This window comes from Melanerpes formicivorus, unplaced genomic scaffold (assembly GCF_026170545.1).
Source record: "Melanerpes formicivorus ecotype bairdi unplaced genomic scaffold, bMelFor1.0.p_v2 SCAF_58, whole genome shotgun sequence".
NCBI classification, from domain to species: Eukaryota; Metazoa; Chordata; class Aves; order Piciformes; family Picidae; genus Melanerpes; species Melanerpes formicivorus.
The window spans coordinates 4,792,764-4,812,339 of NW_027142410.1; the positions used below are offsets into that span (position 1 = coordinate 4,792,764).

General features: G+C 51.8%; 1 protein-coding gene across 5 annotated transcripts in view; it reads right to left on the minus strand.

Moving 5' to 3' along the window:
* The window catches only part of PRDM11 (PR/SET domain 11), a 53,931-nt gene extending 34,442 nt beyond the window's left edge, over nt 1-19,489 (minus strand). For 2 of the 5 annotated variants that reach the window (XR_010990167.1, XM_068161595.1), the window contains exons 1-3: nt 18,833-19,483; nt 1,439-1,557; nt 804-907 (exon numbers count right to left, since the gene is read on the minus strand). Coding sequence is in view for 4 of the 5 variants with exons in the window: in XM_068161595.1 (XP_068017696.1) it covers nt 804-907; nt 1,439-1,554 (220 nt within the window). In the remaining variant the exon portion in view is untranslated. Of the gene's footprint in view, nt 1-803; nt 908-1,438; nt 1,558-18,832 lie in introns of all 5 variants that reach the window. The other 3 variants (XM_068161599.1, XM_068161596.1, XM_068161600.1) reach the window with 3 other exon arrangements.
* Between the last annotated feature and the right edge of the window lie 87 nt (nt 19,490-19,576).

Below are 19,576 nucleotides of genomic sequence, written 5' to 3' on the forward strand. Positions count from 1 at the left end.
CGTCCTCGCAGGGCCTACCTGAGTCCCCTCCCCAAAGCCCAGGCCCCGTGCAGGCAGATGCTTCACCAGTTGCTCACTTGCTCCACCACACATCTCTCAACAAGGCCTCTGCTTCAACCCACACCCAACCAACGCTTGCATGAGCCCTAGTGCCCCTCACAGATTCGCCATCAACAACCACACACACAGGGAAAGGCCCCAGCACTGTCTGCAGAGACAGAGGTTGGGGTCTCCCCACACATCCCTGGCCAGCAGCAATGTCTTCAAGTGAGAAGGTTTGATTCCCCACATACCAGAAGGGAACTAAACCATACCTCCCTGAAAGCAATCACGCTCACCATGCAACATTCATTCTCTGCTTGGGAGAGAGGCACCACCCAGGCACCTGCCAAGTCCCAGTCAGGAGCTCAGGCCTACAATGTGATATTCTGTAGGTATGCCAACATAACTGGCACCAGTTTCCTTTCCCAGAACATGGAGGGCAAAGAGCTGTCATCTGTGCAATACTCCCTTTGCAGTGAGCCTTTGTATTTTGTTCTCTCGGGGCTTCCCAGTTCTCACTTTCATGTCTCCAGCATGCTTCCCACCCACCTCCCTACCACTATATCACCCCATGATGGACAAGCTGCTTCTGTGTAACAGCTTCCCTATCAAATGTGCTGGTCCTTTCAGGACAACACAAATTTGGCTCTAGCCTTTTGATTCCCTGCTTCCCACCCCACAGCAGCAGGTCACCAACTAGGAAAGACCAAAGTCTACACAAGCAGCAGTGTTGATTTTCCCCTCACCCACAAGATACTTACACCAGAAATCCACTTGCTGAAAGCTCTTGGTCATGATCAAATCCCGTTTCCCTTTCAGTTTCTTGGACTCCACCTCCATGGACTGCGCGTCAGGCCTTCCAGAGCTGGAGAGGGAGCAAAAGAGAGAGAACATTAACCTACAACCATGAAATTGGGACTCCACACAGAAAGAACCAGAGGCAACAGTGTCTGACCAACTCTCTTAGTCCCCACACCTGCAGCACAGAAATGACCCAACTTGCCACCCAGCCTGTCAAAAGCTGGTATCTGAGTCTAAAACCTACAGCAGGTAGCGGCTTCAGCCAGAGCAACTCCACAAACAGCACATGAGGCAGGAGTGTTGTAGAGGAGACTTACACCAGCAGAGAGGCAGCATGGCACTGCTAGAGCCCAGGAAAAGTGCTGCTCAAAGGCAAGGCATCACCAGCACCACAAGGCCCGAACTGAACTCACATACACAGCAGACACATGCCCAGTACATGAGTCACCACTGTCACACAAGGCAGACCTCACAAGGGAGGGTTTTATTAAGTTTGGAACTTTGAGAAGTATATTCCTCTAAACCAAGTTTAAGCTAAGAGTACAGGTAGAGAGAAGGGGGCCAGAGTACATCAGAGCAAAGCTCAGCCACCTACCAAGGCTGTCCATACTCCTGGTCCCGGTGTGGAGAGCAGGCCTCTGTTTTTATTGTCACCATCTCCCCTAAGGAAGTCTGGGTCTGGATCAAACAGTCCTTCAAGTTTTCACTCATGTTCTGAAAAAGAATGAAGGCAAGAAGGAGAGAATTGAGTGGCCAGAAAAGCACAAGTTTCCACCCACAGGCTGGGATGCAGCCTGCACTCCTGGCACCAAGAGCCACTGCCATGAGGCACCTACATGTGCATGTAGGTGGAAACCCCTTCCTGTGCTGAGGAGGCAAGAGCAGTTCAGTTGCAGGTCAGATGAAGAGTAAGAGACACCACGGAGCAACCTGAGGCACAGGGAATGTGAAGCATGCTCCAAGACACCCATTAAAAACATTACACATGGAATTCAAGACTGATGGGCGGGATTTTATGGAAACACAGAGCACCGCTACCTCTGAGCAGGTCATTGGGGACAGAACAACAAGAAAGAGGACCACTAGGCCATGATGGGAACCAGGGATCATAGAATCATAGCATCAATAAGGTTGGAAAAGATCTCAAAGATCATCAAGTCCAACCTGTCACCCAACACCTCATGACTACTAAACCATGGCACCAAGTGCCACGTCCAATCCCCTCTTGAACACCTCCAGGGACATGTGTCTGCTGTGTATGTGAGCCTCATCCAGGCTCTTCCTAAAAACCTCCAGGGATGGTGACTCCACCACCTCCCTGGGCAGCATATTCCAACGGCTAACAACTTTCTCCTCACCTCCAGCCTAAACCTCCCCTGGCACAGCTTGAGACTGTGTCCTCTTGTTCTGGTGCTGGTTGCCTGGGAGAAGAGACCAACCCCCTCCTGGGGACAACCTCCCTTCAGGTAGTTGTAGACAGCAAGAAGGTCTCCCCTGAGCCTCCTTTTCTCCAGGCTAAACAAACCCAGCTCCCTCAGCCTCTGCTCACAGGGCTGTGCTCCAGACCCCTCCCCAGCCTCCTTGCCCTTCTCTGGACACATTCAAGAGTCTCAATGTTTTTCTTAAATTGAGGAGCCCAGAACTGGACACAGGACTCAAGGTGTGGCCTAACCAGTGCTGAATACAGGGATATAACATATGCTAGCATCCATGTGGAACAGAGCACAGTGTACTACACCCCTGGCAGAAGGAGCTTTCTGTGTGCTCTGGACCCCTCTGACAAACAAGCAAGTGCCTACAGCATCTTGCCAAACTCCACCAAAACTGCTCAAGTCATGCTCTCAATCTTCCTGAGCCTTGTGATGACCAGGGCTGAGCTAACACCACCCTTCTGGCATGCAAGCTGCTGTAGTACAAATGCTTCTCCCTCAGTCTAACCAAGAGCCAGGAACCGCTTAATGATATCTAAGGATGGCAAGCTTCAAAATGATAACTTCTCTCCTCCCCCAGCATGGGGCTGTGCTGAAGAGTAAATACTGATAAGGAAAGTAATGATAATTTGGAACTGGTTTAATTAGGATTTTTGGAAGGGCCATGAAGCTTCAGGGCATCCCATCTTGAGACAAGGAATAAAGCAAAGCTTTGTCTCTTAGTCTGGATGTTAGGAGGAAGTTCTTCACAGAAAGAGAGATTGGCCTTTGGAATGTGCTGCCCAGGGATGTGGTGGAGTCATCATCACTGGAGGTGTTTAGGAAGAGCCTGGATGGGGTGCTTGCTGCTTATTTGGTGCTTGGTGGTTAGTTGATCAGATGGTGTTGGGTGATAGGTTGGACTCAATCTCAAAGGGCTTTTCCAACCTGGTTACTTCTATTCTATTCTATTCTATTCTATTCTATTCTATTCTATTCTATTCTATTCTATTCTATTCTATTCTATTCTATTCCTTCACTGCATTCACCTTCAGACTTCCTCCAAGGCATACAAACTGGCTGTTCTCAGACACTATACAGAACCAGAGAGACTCAGAGCTGCTCCCCTCACAGTCCCCTCCTGGGATCCCCGTCCCAAGTGCCCTGCCTCTTGGCATGCTCTGCTAAGCTGCATGCTCACAGTGTCTCAGTACTTATTAAATCTCTTCTGTCTGGGGAGCTGGTGGAAGAGTCCATCTCCATCATGACTCTGGGCACCCCAGAATTAGTGTTCTGAGGTCACAAACCCCTGCAGAGAGGAATTTTCTAATTGCAGACACGCTTGTAAGGGTCTGAGCACCATGGGAGCCTGGTGTGTGTTCACAGCAGGAAGGAATGCTATTTCCAGCCACCACGGCTCCTCTTTGTGCCAAGAGGACAAATGAATAATTTTCCCAGCCCAGCTCCTCACATGCCAACATGTAGCCTGAAAGACCTTTATTGAGCCTGTACCAAGGAAGCATGAGTTAATATTCACATAGTGCTCTGAGAGCAAAGCCCCAGCATACGTTCAACTAGAGACCTGCAAGCACACACAGGTGCTTTTAGGCCTTTACAAAATGCCTACAACAAGAGATGTTTTCTTTCAGAGATACCACAGTCAGTCAGAAGGAAGGAAGGTGGTATCATGGGCAAGGAGGGGCTGAGCCCCTGGCCTTTACTCCCAGAGAGGGAAGATCTCCAGACCTATCCCCCCACCACCACCTGTGGCTACTTGCTCTTCTCAGAGGAGAAGACTCTCCTGAAAAGCCTTCAGTAAAGCAGCTCAGGAGGGGAAAAGCAGCAGCTGGGAAAGGGGGGCAATGTTAAAACCCAAGAAGAGATGGGTGCTGGCCTGGAGCTGGTTGTGGATGTTGGCTGTGGGGCTGCTGCTTTCTGCCAGAAAACCCACCCGTTCTGGAAGCCTGGCAGCCTGAGCAGCTGGAGTTACAACACCCACAACCCCCGAGGCTTCAGCAGGAAAAGGTGCAGACATCTGTCTCTGAAGAGACAATGGCTTTTCCTTTGCTGCTCTTCCCCTGTGGAGATCCCTCCCTTACAGAGCAGGAGAGAGACCCTGCCACAGTGCAGTGCAACCTTCTGCACAAGGCAGGCCACAATGCTTCCTTAAGAGAGCTCCTCGTTGAACTACAGCATCCCTACAACAACAACAACAAACCCCAGAAGAAACCTAGTGTTCATTTTACACGTGGAGCTCCTCATTTTCCTGTACATTATACAGCCCTCTCCTCCCTGAACTCCCTCCAACTTATCAGCAACATTCCTGTGCAGCACTCCTGTGCTGACCGAGCAGCACCTTGCACAGAGGCAACACCCTCCCCGCCCCAGCTCAGGGCTTCCATCTTTGAGGAGGTGTTTGGCCTCCCATGGTTGTCTCCCTCTGCCTATGAGGACAGCTAGACCTCCCAGAGTCAGTGTGCCTAGACCAAAGCCACAGGAATATTAAGGTTAGAAGGAACTTGTAAGATCATCAAGCCCAACCACCTACCCAACACCTCCATGACCATTAAACCCTGTCCTGAAGTGCCACATCCACACTTTTCTTGAATACCTCCAGGGATGGTGACTCCACCACTTTCCTGGGCAGCCTGTTCCAATACCTGACCACTCCTGCAGTAAAGAAATTGTTCCTAATATCCAATCTTACTCTGCCCCAGTGCATCTTAAGGCCATGACCTCATCCTGTTGTTAGTTACTTAGGAGAAGAGGCCAAAACCGGCTTCATTGCATCCTCCTTTCAGGTAGCTGCAGTAAGGTCTCCTCTCAGACTCTTCTTCAGGCTAAACAATCCCAGCTCCCTCAGCCTCTCCTCATAAGACATGCTCTCCAAACCCCTCACCAGCTTTGCTGCCCTCCTCTGTACCTGCTCCAGCAGCTCAATGCCCTTCTTATCCTGCAGTGCCCAAACCCGGACACAGTGCCTGAGACGCAGTCTCCCTGGTGCTGAGTACAGTCCTAGCAGCATGTCACAGAGGACAACCCCTAGGCAAGAGACATGGCATGTAGATCCAGCTTCTGTTTGGAGATAACACTAAGTTCTCTGGATAGCAAAGGGAGTCATGGTAAAAGGTACCATGTGCTTCAGCAGGCTCAGGACACCATTGTGACTGCTCCTGCCCAGGCTCATGGGCAGTGCCACATAACCTCTCTTGTTCTCTTTACAAAGAAGGCAAGGCCCTGGCACACTTCTGCATGGGACATGTTGAGCTCTCCAGTGGCTCTTCCCTGTTGCTCACAGTCAGGGAAGCAGAAAACACCAGAACATCTGAGTTGTTGATCTCTAATGCAGGCAACAACATCTGAATAGGGTTAAGCATGAACAAACCTGCAAATTCCTGTCCCCAAGCACGCCGCCTTTATCACTGCCCCTCTTGTAGTCGTTAGTTAACAGCCACAACTCTTATCTGCCTGCATCAGCCTCCAAAACAGAGCTTTAATTTTACATTTTACTGGCACATTTCCCAGCTGGGGACATTCTTGCATGTGAAAGAGCCATACAGGAATCCATCCCCTGCTCAGCACACAGCTCCTTCCCTCAGTTCCTCGCTGCTGGCCTTAGGGAGGTCATCCCCTCTTAAGAAAGCTCTTGCCTAGCTTGTGGAAGTGCAGGCCCATGGTGAAAGATGGACTTGAATTCCTATGCCGCCTTCTACAGTTGCATATTATTACCAGAAATAGTCACCCAGAACAGTCAGCTACTGAGGAGCTGAGCAGGGGGAATAAAGCACAGCATTCAAGGCTCCCAGCTGAACCCCAAACAGCCACACAAGACCCAGGCTAAGTGTTTCCCTCGAGGTGCATTCACTTTCCAAGGTCCCTGGCCATGCCAACCATTTCAAGCCACTTGCTGAAGTAGCAGCTCACTGCGCAGTCAATACAAATACCAAGAGGCCCCACAAAATGTGAGGGAGAACCAGTTTGCTTGGAGGAGGACCACAGCCCACAGACAGACACCAACCCTGTGTCCTACCAGCAAGACTGCTTTCACCTTGGTGTTTGCCACAGCACTGGCTGAAGCTTCCCCACCTGAGGTATGATGTTCCCATAGGTGAAGCTGTCCCTGAAGCTGTGGCAGGGCAAGACCTGATGACCTGCCTTGCAGCTTGAAGGCCAGGGCTCTTCCCCAGCAGTCACAGAGCATGGCTGAGTGCAGCCCGAGACAAGCTGGGGCACTCACAAATTCAAACTCAGTCAGTGCAAATTAGGGGGCATGGATGATGCAGGATTGGAGCAGCATAGGTTGCCACTGGGACTGCTTTGTATCGTTGTCAATCACTCCACTACAGCCAGCAGCCTTAAATTCATCACAAGTATGAAACACTTCCTTTGAGTTCTGAATTCTGGCAACACTGAAGGAGGTCAGGACTACAAGAAAGATACAAGGAAGCACCACCAGTTTGGTTGCAGCTTAGGGAGCAAGCTTCAAAACCATAGGACTTAAACCTGTTTTACAGCAGGGAGAGTAAACCAAGTTGCACTGGGGGCAACTGGGAGACACTGCGGGGGACTGGGAACCACTGAAAGGGACTGGGAGGCACTGGGAGCAACTGGGAGTTACTGAAAGGGCAGCATCAGGGGTCCTGAGGAGCTCATTTGGGGGGCAGGAGGGTCCTAAACCAAGCTGCTTTGAGTTCCCCCTGGCCCTTGAGGTGGATTAGGAGCGACTCGTAGCAATTGGCAGGGTCTGGGAGGCACTGGGGGAGACTGGGAGGGAATGGGGGGCACTGGAAGGGCAACTTCAGGGGTCCCAAGGAGCTCATTTGGGGGCCAGGAGGGTCCTAAACCAAGCTGCTTTGAGTTAGACCACACAGCACTGGGGTGCCACCACACCAAGTTCTCAGTGTCATCTCAACTGCAGACAGGCTGTGGATAGGGCGTGTCCCATCTTCCATTTCAAGCAGATGGCAGATGCCTCACAGTGTCACTCCTGCATGGTTCACTGACACAACATGTCATCACCACATGTGTCCCCAACACTGGGCACTTGGAAGAGTCAGCTCGACAGGGTGCTGCCCCATCTGGTCTAGGTAGTGCTTTTCTCAAGAAAGCCTGCACCAGATGATCCTTGAAGTCCCTTCCTTCCAACCTGGTGCACTTCAGGATGTGTTTCAGAAGGAGAAGATGGAAAAGACTCTCTGGAAATAATCCCTGAATCTGATGGTGGCTTCCAGGGAGGGTGGAAAATGCTGTTGACTTTACAGGATCTGCATTATGGTCATTTGGGAGCATTTGTCCTTTGTTGATCTCAGACCCTTGGCTCAGCCCAAGCCCCTGCAAACCAGGCATTATGTGGTGCAACTTCTTGATATCAAGGGACTCAGCACAGCAGGGTGCTGACCACGTACAGCTCCCATGGAGCCTGAAAGCCTTTGAAACTGCATAGTATGCTGTGGAGCCAAGGCAGCTCCTCACTGCAGCTGGAAGAATGTGACTTGCATTTTAAAATCTATATTAAAAGTAAGTCCCTTAAACTGGCACTCTCAATGTTGTGCTGTATTCAGCCATTTCACACATTCACAGTTTAAGGGTAGAAATGAGTACTGCATCAACCTGACTGATCCCCTGGATACCCCATGCCTACAAACAGGGTAAGATCTCCATTGGAGTCTAACAAGGAGAAGAGAAGCAAACACTTCACCAGGTAGTGTGGCCAGCAGGAGCAGGGAGGTCATTCTGCCCCTGTACACTGCACTGGTTAGGCCACACCTCGAGTACTGTGTCCAGTTCTGGGCCCCTCAGTTTGGGAAGGAGGTTGATTTGCTGGAAGGTGTCCAGAGAAGGGCAACAAAGTTGGTGAGGGGTTTGGAACACAAGCCCCATGAGGAGAGGCTGAGGGAGCTGGGATTGTTTAGCCTGGAGAAGAGGAGGCTCAGGGGTGACCTTATTGCTCTCTACAACTACCTGAAGGAGGTTTGTAGACAGGGAGGTTTGTAGACAGGCAGAGGTTGGTCTCTTCTCCCAGGCAGCCAGCACCAGAACAAGAGGACACAGTCTCAGGCTGTGCCAGGGGAGGTTCAGGCTGGAGGTCAGGAGGAAGTTTTACACAGAGAGAGTGATTGCCCATTGGAATGGGCTGCCCAGGGAGGTGGTGGAGTTGCTGTCTTTGGAGGTGTTTAGGAGGAGACTTGATGGGGTGCTTGGTGCCATGGGTTAGTTGTTTAGATGGTGTTGGATTGGTTGATGGGTTGGACGTGATGATCTTGAAGGTCTCTTCCAACCTGGTTTGGTTTATTCTAAATAAAGGTTTATTCTAAAAAGTTCATTTTAGCAGTTAATCCCCATCACAGATGAGCTGTATGTGAACTCCTCTAGTTCTGGACACCAGTTCTTTCAAAGGACCCAGCAGCCTGGTGGGAAAGGCTGAAATACCTGGCATGTTGGGGCACCGCTTGGAGCAAACGGAAAGAATTGCTTTCCAGGTTCACGGCTGGAGCAAACCTCACCATCTTTGGTCAGGACTTTGCCTTTGGCTTCTTCAACATAAATATATACCTACATTTATAAAGTTAAACAGACACAAACCCCTAGTACTAAGACAAGATGCTGTTCCACCACCATTTTTCTCCCTAAGGACAGAGTACAACTGAGAGGCAGATGTAAGCCTTGCTCCTGGAGGCACTACTGAAAGGTGTCTGGATGGCAGTAGTGACAAGCACTGAATAAAACCACAGCCCTGCCTGTATACCCACGAAGGATCTTCTCAGCTTTCCAGCACTTTTTGTCATCCTTCTGCATAACTCTTCCAATTTTCTCTACATTCCTTCAAGAAGCTGGCAGCAGAAAGCCACACTGATGTAAGACAGAGCCTTGAAGTAAACGTAAGGGTTACAGACACAAAGCTACCTCCTCACCCTGATTCATTACCTCCCCATTTGTGTGTCCAAACCCAGCAGCCTTTTCCAGCTCAGACCTGGCAGAGAAATCTCCCCGGAGCCGCCTGCTCATCCCCCTTTGCAGATCATGTTCAGGACATGGCTTTCCAGGGCTGTAACTCTCCACTCTCCTGCATGAGAATGATTTTGTTTCAATGGCTCCACTCACCCAACGAACTGCAGTGGTCCATCCTGCCCCTAGCAAGGGCCACAATTCACCACATCTGTCTCATCTGCGCCTTGCGCCAGTGGTGAGTCACGTTTCCTTCTGCCTCGCTGAGCCAGCGTGAAGCTGAACCGGCTTCTCCCTTCATTGAAGGGAAGGCTGAGCGAGGCTCCCTCTTTGAAAATGCAGTCTTCATAGATCATGTTGCAGAGAGACTCTTGTGTAAAACTATCAAGCTCCAGCTTAAAATAGCAGGATTATTTGTTCCCCTCCTCTAAAGGCGGCAACGCCGGAGCCCGGATCTTTTGCCGCTGAAAAGCCATTTTCTACACTCACCTTCAGGTTAATCCACAAACAGTTGATTTATTAGTGTGCTAATACTGTCCTTTAGCTTGGCGTATCCTTCGCCCTCCTTACTGTTTATACTGGCACTTTGCTTTATTTACTGGATGCTGACTCTCTCTCAGTCCCTGCCTTCACTTCCTAAGCCACTCATTTTATTGATATTCTTTGGCATTAGGCATTAATTGGGTTCTCATGCACTGTGTTAACTGCCTGAGACACCCAGGCACATCCCATCCATAGCTCTCCCTTCAAACCAATGTTAATCTTCTTAAAGCACTCAGATTTTGTTCTTTGAGAAGTACAAGACACCTTCCATAACACCAGACTCTCAAGCATGAGTTATTTTTATCTTTACCCAGGACTAGTGCCATGCTTCCGGGGCCATGCCATGGCAATTTTCAGAGCCATCCCAATACAAGCACTCTTCCAGCCTCCTGGATGTGCTGTGATCCACCAAGACTGATTAAAAATGAACATCAGCAAGCTGGAGACCTCCTCTTGCTTATCTACTGCTCACCTTGTTTCAAGGGAGCATGCTCCTTTCTAAGTGCAGCCGCCAGCAAAGCTTTGCTAACCCACAGCTCCCATGCTACACAACTCCTACACAAGTCTCTGCAGCCCTATTTAGAGGGATCAACTTTTGGATAATCAACTTATCCTTTCCCTGCTGCTGTCCCAGATGGCAGCCTTAACGGCCATCAAGCACACACAGCTCAACAAAGGGAAGGAGCCTTTAAAAAGTGAAGTTTTTAATCAGACAAGATGCTCTTACAGAAAGCAGAGATATGAATTTATTGCCCAAATGACCTCCTCTGTAAACAGACAAAAAAGCCGAAGTGAGGAAGCCCGGTAAGCATGCAGCAGGCTGGGCTACCACAGCTCTCCTGCTCTTCTGCTGTGCTGGGAGAGGGAAAAGACACTTGAGTGCTTTTCATGTTTTATGAGGTACACTTGGGAAATTCAAGATCAAGCTCAGGTCCCACCAGCCTCACACACACTTGGGACCTGGCCACAGAGCACTCAGCACCCACGTCATCTGGCCACCCACCATGAGCTCATGCACGTCCAGAGGATCCCTGAGCTTGTGCAGGTTGCCCAACCTAAAAACTTCCCTGGGCTAGCAACACCAAGGTTCAGGGAGCTAGAAAAGGCAAGGGAAGGTGCGGGGGCGGGCAGGAAGCAAGCCCCAGACACTACTTTCTAAACAGCAGATGTGGCTATTCTGGCTAGTGAACTTCCACTTTAATTTCTAACCCAGAGAGATGGGAAATGATTCATGAAAAATCAACAGGATAAAATTAGCTGGGAGGCAGAGAGATAATTCATACAACCCAACCATCATGGGCTGAAGTGCCAGCACTACCAGGGCTGCCTGGCATTGCAGCCTCTGGTGCCCTTCAGTGATGGGCACCTGGCCAGCAATCAGCTCCACATATATTTCCTTCATGTCTAAATTAGCCCCTCTGGAGAGCACATCCATCTTCTAACAAGACAGCCTTTCACTCAACACTTTCTTTCCTACAAGTCTCATTTTTTTCTTAACTCTTTTTTTTCTTTTCAAAGATTACCTGCAGCACTCTGTCTTTTTCTTCATACTGGAGATTGTTTACTGGTGTTGGAGGACAGGATAGGACAGACTGATGGGATGGACAGGCTTGAACACACATCTGTAAGGCATGGCCAAGCTATGCACAAAATTCAAGCCAGCCCACTGAGGCAGAAAGCTCAGTGCCTTCTACCAGAGCACTCTTTCCCCACAGCCAGCCAACAATACACGACAGTGACACCGAGTGCTGGTCTGCCTTGAGACACACTGGTGGGTTTTGGTAAGACTGCCCTTCAGTTCTGCCACATGAACCCCACAAGACACAATTCCACCCCAGCCACAGAACAGAAAGTTTCTTGGGCAGATGGTATCACTTATAAATCACAACCCCAAGTTATTTATCCCAAAGGGAGATGAGAAACCCCTGCTTTTTGGCACCTGTTTATTGAGCAATGCCCCTTCCCACCACCCAGCTCAAATGCCTCAGGAATCAGACATCAACTTGCTATGTCTCTGCAGCACTGGTATGTCTAGGCAGGCAGTCTCACATGCTGGTGGGGTGCCCATTCAGCTGGGACCTCTGGGTACGGATGCAAAATGAAGATGAAGATATTCAAGGTCAGATTTGACAAGGCTCTGGGCAACCTGATCCAGTGAAGGATGTCCCTGCTTACTGCAGGGGAGGGGGGCTAGGTGACCTTTGGAGGTCCCTTCCAACCCAAACCATTCTATGAAGTCCTCTTTTGGTCAAGACGGTGCCTGCCCATTTCTGTTGAAGGATGGTAGACGATGGTTCCTCTCTCTGTTTCTTACAGTGGTTTCACTCTACTGGGGCTTCAGGACACAGCAAGCAGCTCCTTTCTTTTTACTTGTCCAGAAAAAAGGGAAAGAGTATTTGGAGGGGAAAACAAGAATGTAGGAGCAAATTAAACTGTCACACATTCCTAAAACTCTCACAATCTGGCTCAGTCCTTCAAAAGCAGTAACAAAGACACCAGGCAGAGCAAGAACAAATCAGCTGTCCCACAAAATGCAGAGGAAGCAAAAGCAAGAGCCATATTTACTCCTCCTGGTTCCTACCCTCTTGCAGGCCATTAGGGAGATAAGATCTCCCAGCACAAGAGACATTATTCAGGGCTGGTAAATCTGTCTGCAGGTTAGGGGCTCACATTACAGGGCTTGGATGAGCGCTGGCTGAGCATGGGTCACACCGACCCCCTCTTCCTTGGGACAGGCAGCGGTTCAGATACTCCCAGTGTCAGACCTGCCAGGAAATCAGATATCCGTGTGCTGAATTCACCACCACCACCATATGAGCTGCACATTCCCTTCCATACAGAGAGAGGGTGTGCAGACTCTGTATATCCTCACGCAGCTAACTACAAAACAATTTCCAGCCTGGGCCAAGCACTTCTTCAGCCCCCACTCCTCAAGTGCATCTCCTGCATATAGGTATTGGGTTGCACAGAAATATCTGGTCCTCTACACCATGGACATTTTAAAATGCTGATTAGCAGAGGCATGGAAAGAGCCCAAGGACTCATTCCAGTCCAAAAGGAAGGGGGAGCACGTCACAGTGACTTCACATATGCAAGACACCGAGGGACTACAAAAGTTCACCGCCCGAAAGAATCCAAAAGCAACATTTCAACACCTGACTACAAAATGTCATCTAGCTTAAAAAACCCCAAGCACCAGATAGGTCCATCAGACCTAAAGAGCATGTGTTAGCATCTGATTTAGTTGGTGCTAGCTCTCAACACGGCCAGGAGACGCCGTAAGTGGATCCACCTTTCTGGAGGTCCATCCTTTACAGCAGCAGCAATGCAGCGCTCAGCTGGTGGGACCCCTTCAGCCATCCACCGCTTTGGGAAGAACTTCTCAAGGAACAAAGCACACACAGATCATGCCTAAGAAAGTTCTCCTCCCAATCACAATGGGATTTAAAAGCTTCTGTCCCTCAGAAGCTTACTGATCCCATTTGAGGTCCAAAAAGATAATCCACATGCCTAGATATATACCCAGGAAAAGTGCAGAACCTGTTTTGTTGTTCACAAAGGTATGTTTCTGTGTCGTCAGTGCTGATTCTTCCTCCAGTCCAAGAGTTTGCATTAATTTCCTCTGAAGGGATAAAAGGACTAGATCCTGCACACTGGGGCACATTTATTGTAATCCTCATTAGCTTTTATGACCAAAAGGCCCCTAATTCAAAGAAAGCAGCAGACCACATAAAAAACTCAAGCAGTCTCAGAACAAAAGACCCAACAGCAAAATCCCCTCAACAGACACAGCTAGGAGGAAGTCAAGGTTTAGCCAAAGGGATAGTGTGAGGAGGAATGTGATAGGAGTGGGAAGATAATCCAAACTAATCTTTGTGTGTCTTTCAAGGAAGATGCTACGTACACTTCTCAGCTCAGCTTGCAGTAGAAGGACTGCATTTAACTCCACTCAGCATATTCAAATACTGTTTATATGATCCATTTGCAAAAAGAAGCTTCACTGTACCGAAAAGGAATGTACTGGACAGGTTGGTTATCAGCCTGTAAGCAGCTGATATCCCTGACTTACATCAGCTCCCATTACTGGCCTCCAACACTCTGAAACACCCTGAAAGGGTGTTCATGGGGGCCACAGGAGCTACATGCCCACAGCACCCTGATCCACACCCAGGAGCCTTGAGACAGCATTCCCCAGTGCACAAGGATGACCTGGCTTGGTGATGTTCAAGAGGGTGGGCTCCCCAATGTGCCAGGCAGGAGCCCAGGTAGCTCTCAGGAGCAGACAATCAAAGCAATTCTAGAGCTGCTGCATGAGACAACCCCCCACATCACCTCCCACGCGCGTTCATGACTCTGACCTCAGACATCAGCACTAGCACCCACGGGCAAGCTTCCACCACAAAAGCCAGCCCCAGCTGATAGCAGCACAGGCAGCCTGGTTAAGCTGTTGGGGTCCCCACTCTGGGATAAGACCCTCCAGTCCAAGTCAAACAAGCCCTGCTGAAAAGCCAAAGCCTAAGGAGGAGAGAAGAGAGGGAGCACAGGAACGAAGCCATTTATCCCAGCATGCTCAAACTGGATGACTTTGCCTACAGTATCCCCTTCTGATGGGCCCCATATTGATGGCTGGCTGGGACCAAGGGACTGCACCGAAATGGTCTTCTGCAGTATGCATCACTGATCTCTCTCTGGAGGCTGCCAGCTTCTGCAGCTTAAACCTTAAATTATATCTATAATGTTTTTACCTTCTGACTGTGGAGAAACAGCTCCCAGGCTGAAATGCAAGAGTGCTGCCTCCCAGAAAGGAGAGGAGTCTGAAGATCAGCTCTCAAGGTATCAGCCATTGTGCTCGGACACATAGACCAGTGACCAGGAAGCATAAGAGGTGTCAGTGCTTAATCCCTTGCCTGTCTGTCAGCAGAAACCTAGGGTCTTGCAACTGTGTCTTGAGTTTGGGATGGAGGGAGGACAAGTGCTAGTGCTGGTACCACTTTCACTGAGGACAGCATCTAGACCTCCAGAAACCCACACTGTAAACATGATTCATGCCTGCTCAAAATTGACCCCCTTCACCTCTGCTTTTCTCCCTCCTTGCTCTCAACCATCCTGGTCTTTTCTGTAAATAAAGTACTGTGTGGTAATCACAAGGAGGGCATTTTAAAACTGTTGGTAAGTCTGAAGGAAGGGATGCCATCCAGAGGAACCTGGACAGGCTGGAGAGGTGGGCTGAAGAGCATCTCATGAGGTTCAGTAAGGCAAACTGCAAGATCCTGCACCTAGGTCAGGGCAAACCTCAACATCATTCCAGGCTGGGGGATGATGAGATTGAGAGCAGCTCTGCAGAAAAGGACTTGGGGTACTGGTGGGTGAGAAGCTGAACATGAGCCAACAATGGGCACTTGCAGCCCAGGAAGCCAATGCCATCCTGGGCTGCATCACGAGAAGCATGGGTAGCAAGTCAAGAGAGGTGATTCTGCCCTCTGCTCTGGTGAGACCTCACCTGGAGTACTGTGTTCAGCTCTGGAGCCCTCAGCACAGAAAGGCCGTGGACCTGATGGAGCAGGTCCAGAGGAGGCCACAAAGATGATCAGGGGGCTGGAGCACCTCTGCTATGAGGACAGGCTGAGGAAGCTGGGGGTGTTCAGCCTGGAGAAGGCTCTGGGGAGACGCAGTACTGGCCTTCCAGTGCCTGAAGGGTGCCTACAAGAAGGCTGCCGAAGGACTGTTCCCAAAGGCCTGAAGTGACAGGACGAGGGCCAATGGTTTGAAATCAGGAGATTTAGATAGGCTGTTAGGAACAAGTTCTGCACCATGAAAGTGGTGGAACACAGGAAGAGGTTGGTAGCTGAGGCCACATCCCTGGAGATACTTAACCAGGCTCCGAACAACCTGATCTAGTGGAAGATGTGCCTGCTTACTGCAGGGGAGTTGGACTCGATGCCCTTTGGAGGTCTCTTCCAACCCAAACCATTCTGTGATTCTATGTGATGCTTGTGTTGCCCTCCTCAAGTTTCTTCTTGATCTACCCCATCTGCTCCTGCCTTCTGAAGAAGGCAGAGCACTGCTCAGTGTTTTCCACTGCTTGCTCTCTTTTACCTGCATACTTCCTCCCTTTCTGAAGTACTGTCCCCCCCACTTTCTTTCTGAAGGTGGCAGGCAGGGTGACACAAGCCTGTCTCTCACCATGTCCTCTTTGCTTTTCCTCCGGGCAGCTGGACTTGCTACCAGAATCATAGTATCATAGTATCATTCAGGGTTGGAAGGGACCACAAGGATCATCTAGTTCCAATCCCCCTGCCATGGGCAGGGACACCCCACACTAGATCAGCCTGGCCAGAGCCTCATCCAGCCTGCTCTTAAACACCCCCAGGGACGGGGCCTCGACCACCTCCCTGGACAACCCATTCCAGGGTTTCACCACTCTCATGGGGAAGAACCTCCTCCTCACATCTAGCCTGAATCTCCCCACCTCCAGCTTCATTCCATTCCCCCTAGTCCTATCACTGCCTGAGATCCTGAGAAGTCCTTCCCCAGCCTTCCTGTAGGCCCCCTTCAGATACTGGAAGGCCACAATGAGGTCACCTGGGAGCCTTCTCTTCTCCAGACTGAACAGCCCCAACTCCTTCAGTCTGTCCTCATAGGAGAGGTGCTCCAGCCCTCTGATCATCCTTGTGGCCCTTCTCTGGACACCTTCCAGCACCTCCACATCCCTCTTGTAATAGGGGCTCCAGAACAGAATCCACTTGCACAGACAAGTTTAACTAGCAGGGATTCCTGAAAAGGAGCATTTCACTGTGCAGCTTTAGAAGGACCACTGGAATGGAAGAAAAAGCGCTGTTTGCTCAGTTGGGCTTTCTTAAGAAAGCTGGTTGTTCACGGGTCTGGGGCACACGTGTTCCCAACGGAAGGCGGGCATCAAAAGGTCCCACTTGAGCTCACACCACCGAGAAACAAGAGTTCTTCTTATGGCTACCCAGCCTCGTAGCTTCAGCTCAAGTTTTAGCAGTTTATTTATTCTGTCTGGACATCCCCCAGTTAACTTACAGGGTTATTATTTGACCGTCAAACAAACAAAACAAAACAAAAAAAACCCCAAACATTTTGTCTTTGGGACTGCACCGACGTTCCCCATGTGCATTCTCACACGCAGGCCACCACCACCAGATTGGCAATAACAATTCTAAACATCCTCCTGCAAAATGTCATGCGTATCAGGTTTATTTTAAGAGCTCTGGAGATGGTTAGCAGCACTTGCAAGCCAGACCAGCAAGACAGAGATCCTGCTAGTGGCAACTTTAAGAATGAGGAGATAGGTGGAACACACCTATTTCTCTGCCATAAATAGACAGGGAGGTAAAAAAAACCAACCCAACTCAACCCCTCCACATAGTTGGTTGTGAATCAACCATCATGAGCCAGGAGTTATGAAAGGAAAAAAGGCTATTTGAAAAAGCAAACAAACCAACAACAGCCCCAAAGGATCAAGTGTACAAAAAGCCTTCTCTTGCCCAGACTTGTCATTTTTCTCCTCAATACACATACTTTGATTCCTGACTTGGGGCTGCAACTTCCACTCACTGCAGCGCAATCACACCGCCAGCCTGCTACAGCGCAGGAGTCCTCCTGCTCTGGGCTCCTCTTGCAGCATTGTGGCCACAAGCTCACCCCCTCCAACCCACTTCAGGCATGTCCATCTCTTTCCAGCATGGAATAGGAGCAAACAACATGCCCCCACCTCGTCCCAATGAAACTGACCTTAACTTAGTACATCAAAACCTGGGTTTCAGGTTTTCATGCCCTTTCTTTTGTCCTTATTATTTGAAATTAGGTATTACCTTCAAAAAGCCCTCCTTCTTAAATTGTCCAAAAACCCATTGCTACCAGTGACCAGTGAAGCTCATGGTGAGTCAGTCTCCCCTAAACTGGCCCAGGCAGCACTGTGCTTCATGCGTGCTCCACAGAGATGCTTAGAGGAGCAGCAAGCTCCACACCACAGCCAGTGCAGTGCTGGCAGCCACTGGCCCTACCTCCCAGCCCAGCAGAGCTGCAGGACAGGATGGAACATAAGCACCTCCACGTCCTGCCGCTCCATACTGCAGCAGGATCGGTCAGCTCATGTCTCTGCCAAGAGTCAGGGCATGCGAGACACGGGAACAGCTTGCCCAGCGAGGCTGCGATGCCCCCTCCCCGATGGTGTGCAAGGCCGGGCTGGGTAAGGTCTAGCTGTCCGGGAGGTGACCCTGCCCATGACAGGGGGGCTGGAACTAGATGTCTCTAAGGTCCCTTCCAACCAAACCATTCCATCTCCTGTGGGCACTCCAAAGCCTCCAGCTGATCAACCTCTCCTCCACTGACACAAACCCACCGAACAGCCCCACACTTGAACTCTCGGCAGATCCACGAGTCCTACGGCCTTCAGCCTGGCACCAAGTCTCAGCGCAGGGCCGGAGCGCCTTTCGGCTCCGTCACGGCCGCACACCTGTAGTTCTTATGGATCTCACACAGGACACTGGAATCTTTTCCCTACGGCAAAGGGGAGCGGGGTGCAGCTCCCGCGGGGTTCCCGCTGCTCCCGGGGCTTCGCCGCCAGCCGCTCCGCCGCGGGCAGCCCGCGGCGCTGTCACCGGGTTACCCACTTCCCCCGCTCGTCGCTTCGTGACCCGCCGCCGTGTCCCCACCGCCCCCTGACAGCCCCTCACGGTCCCGCCCCCGCGTTCCGATGTGGCCCTCGCCGGGCGCCCATTGGCCGCCGGCCGCGTCACTCACCGGCCCCGCTAACGGCCGCTGGGGGAGGGAGGGAGACGCGAGGGGGGAGGTGGGAGGGGGGACGACGCTGAAGGGGAAGGGCGGGAACGGAGGGGAACGGGTCGGGCCCAGCGCCCGTAGGGGAAAGCCCGGGGTGGGGTAAGGGAGAAAGCAGGGGGGTGCTTTGCTACCTGTGTCCGTGGGTCGCCGCTACCGCTCTTGCCCGCTGTGGGCAACCCCTCAGCCGCGCACCGGACCTGGGCTGGGTTTACCTTCCCCCCTCTCCTCCTCCCTCCCCTCCGCAGCCATTTTCGTGGCCACCTTGGCTACCAGCGGGGCTGACTCACCTCGGCGCTGCGGGCGCGGGGGGCCCGCCTCGGCGTCGGGGGGCCCAGGGAGCCCGGGGGAAGGGAGGCTGTGTGTGTGGGGGGAGCCCGGTTGGCTGCGCCCTCCCTCCCCGCCGGCCCCGCTGGCTAGTCCCAGGCGAGGACGGGTCCCGGGGCCGGGCCGGGCTCGGCGGTGAAGGAGGCGGCGGCGGCTCCCTCCCTCCCGGCCGTGACCACCATCTTATTAGCACAGGAAATGACATGGAGAACGGAAGAGAGGGGCGTTCGGGGGCCGAGCCCGGGGACCCCCCGAACCGGGGGGGAGGCGCCGTCGGCCCGCCCGGCCCGGCCCGGCTCGGCAGCGCGCTCCCGGGGGCCGCGGTGCCGCCGCCTTCTCTCCGAACACCCGGGAAGGGGAAAAAAACACACCGAACAATGCAAAACACACCCGAAAAGCCGCCCAAAGCCGGGAGGGAGAAAACATCCAGGAAAAGCCAAACCAGCCCAAACCGCCCCCGCTTCCCACCTCCTGCTCCGGAGCCGGCGGCGATCGAGGTGGGGGATGTCAGGGACGAGCCCCGGCCCAGGGGGCCCCCCGGCCACCGCCACCTGCCACCGCCCCGCCGAGCCGCAACGAGCCCCCGGGGGACGGCGGCGGGACGTGCCCACAGCCTCCGGGGGACGTGCCCCAGGTGCTCCTCCGGTGGCCTGCGGAAGGGGGCGAGCGGCCAGCGTCTCTGGCAGCCCGGCAGAGCGCGGCTGTGC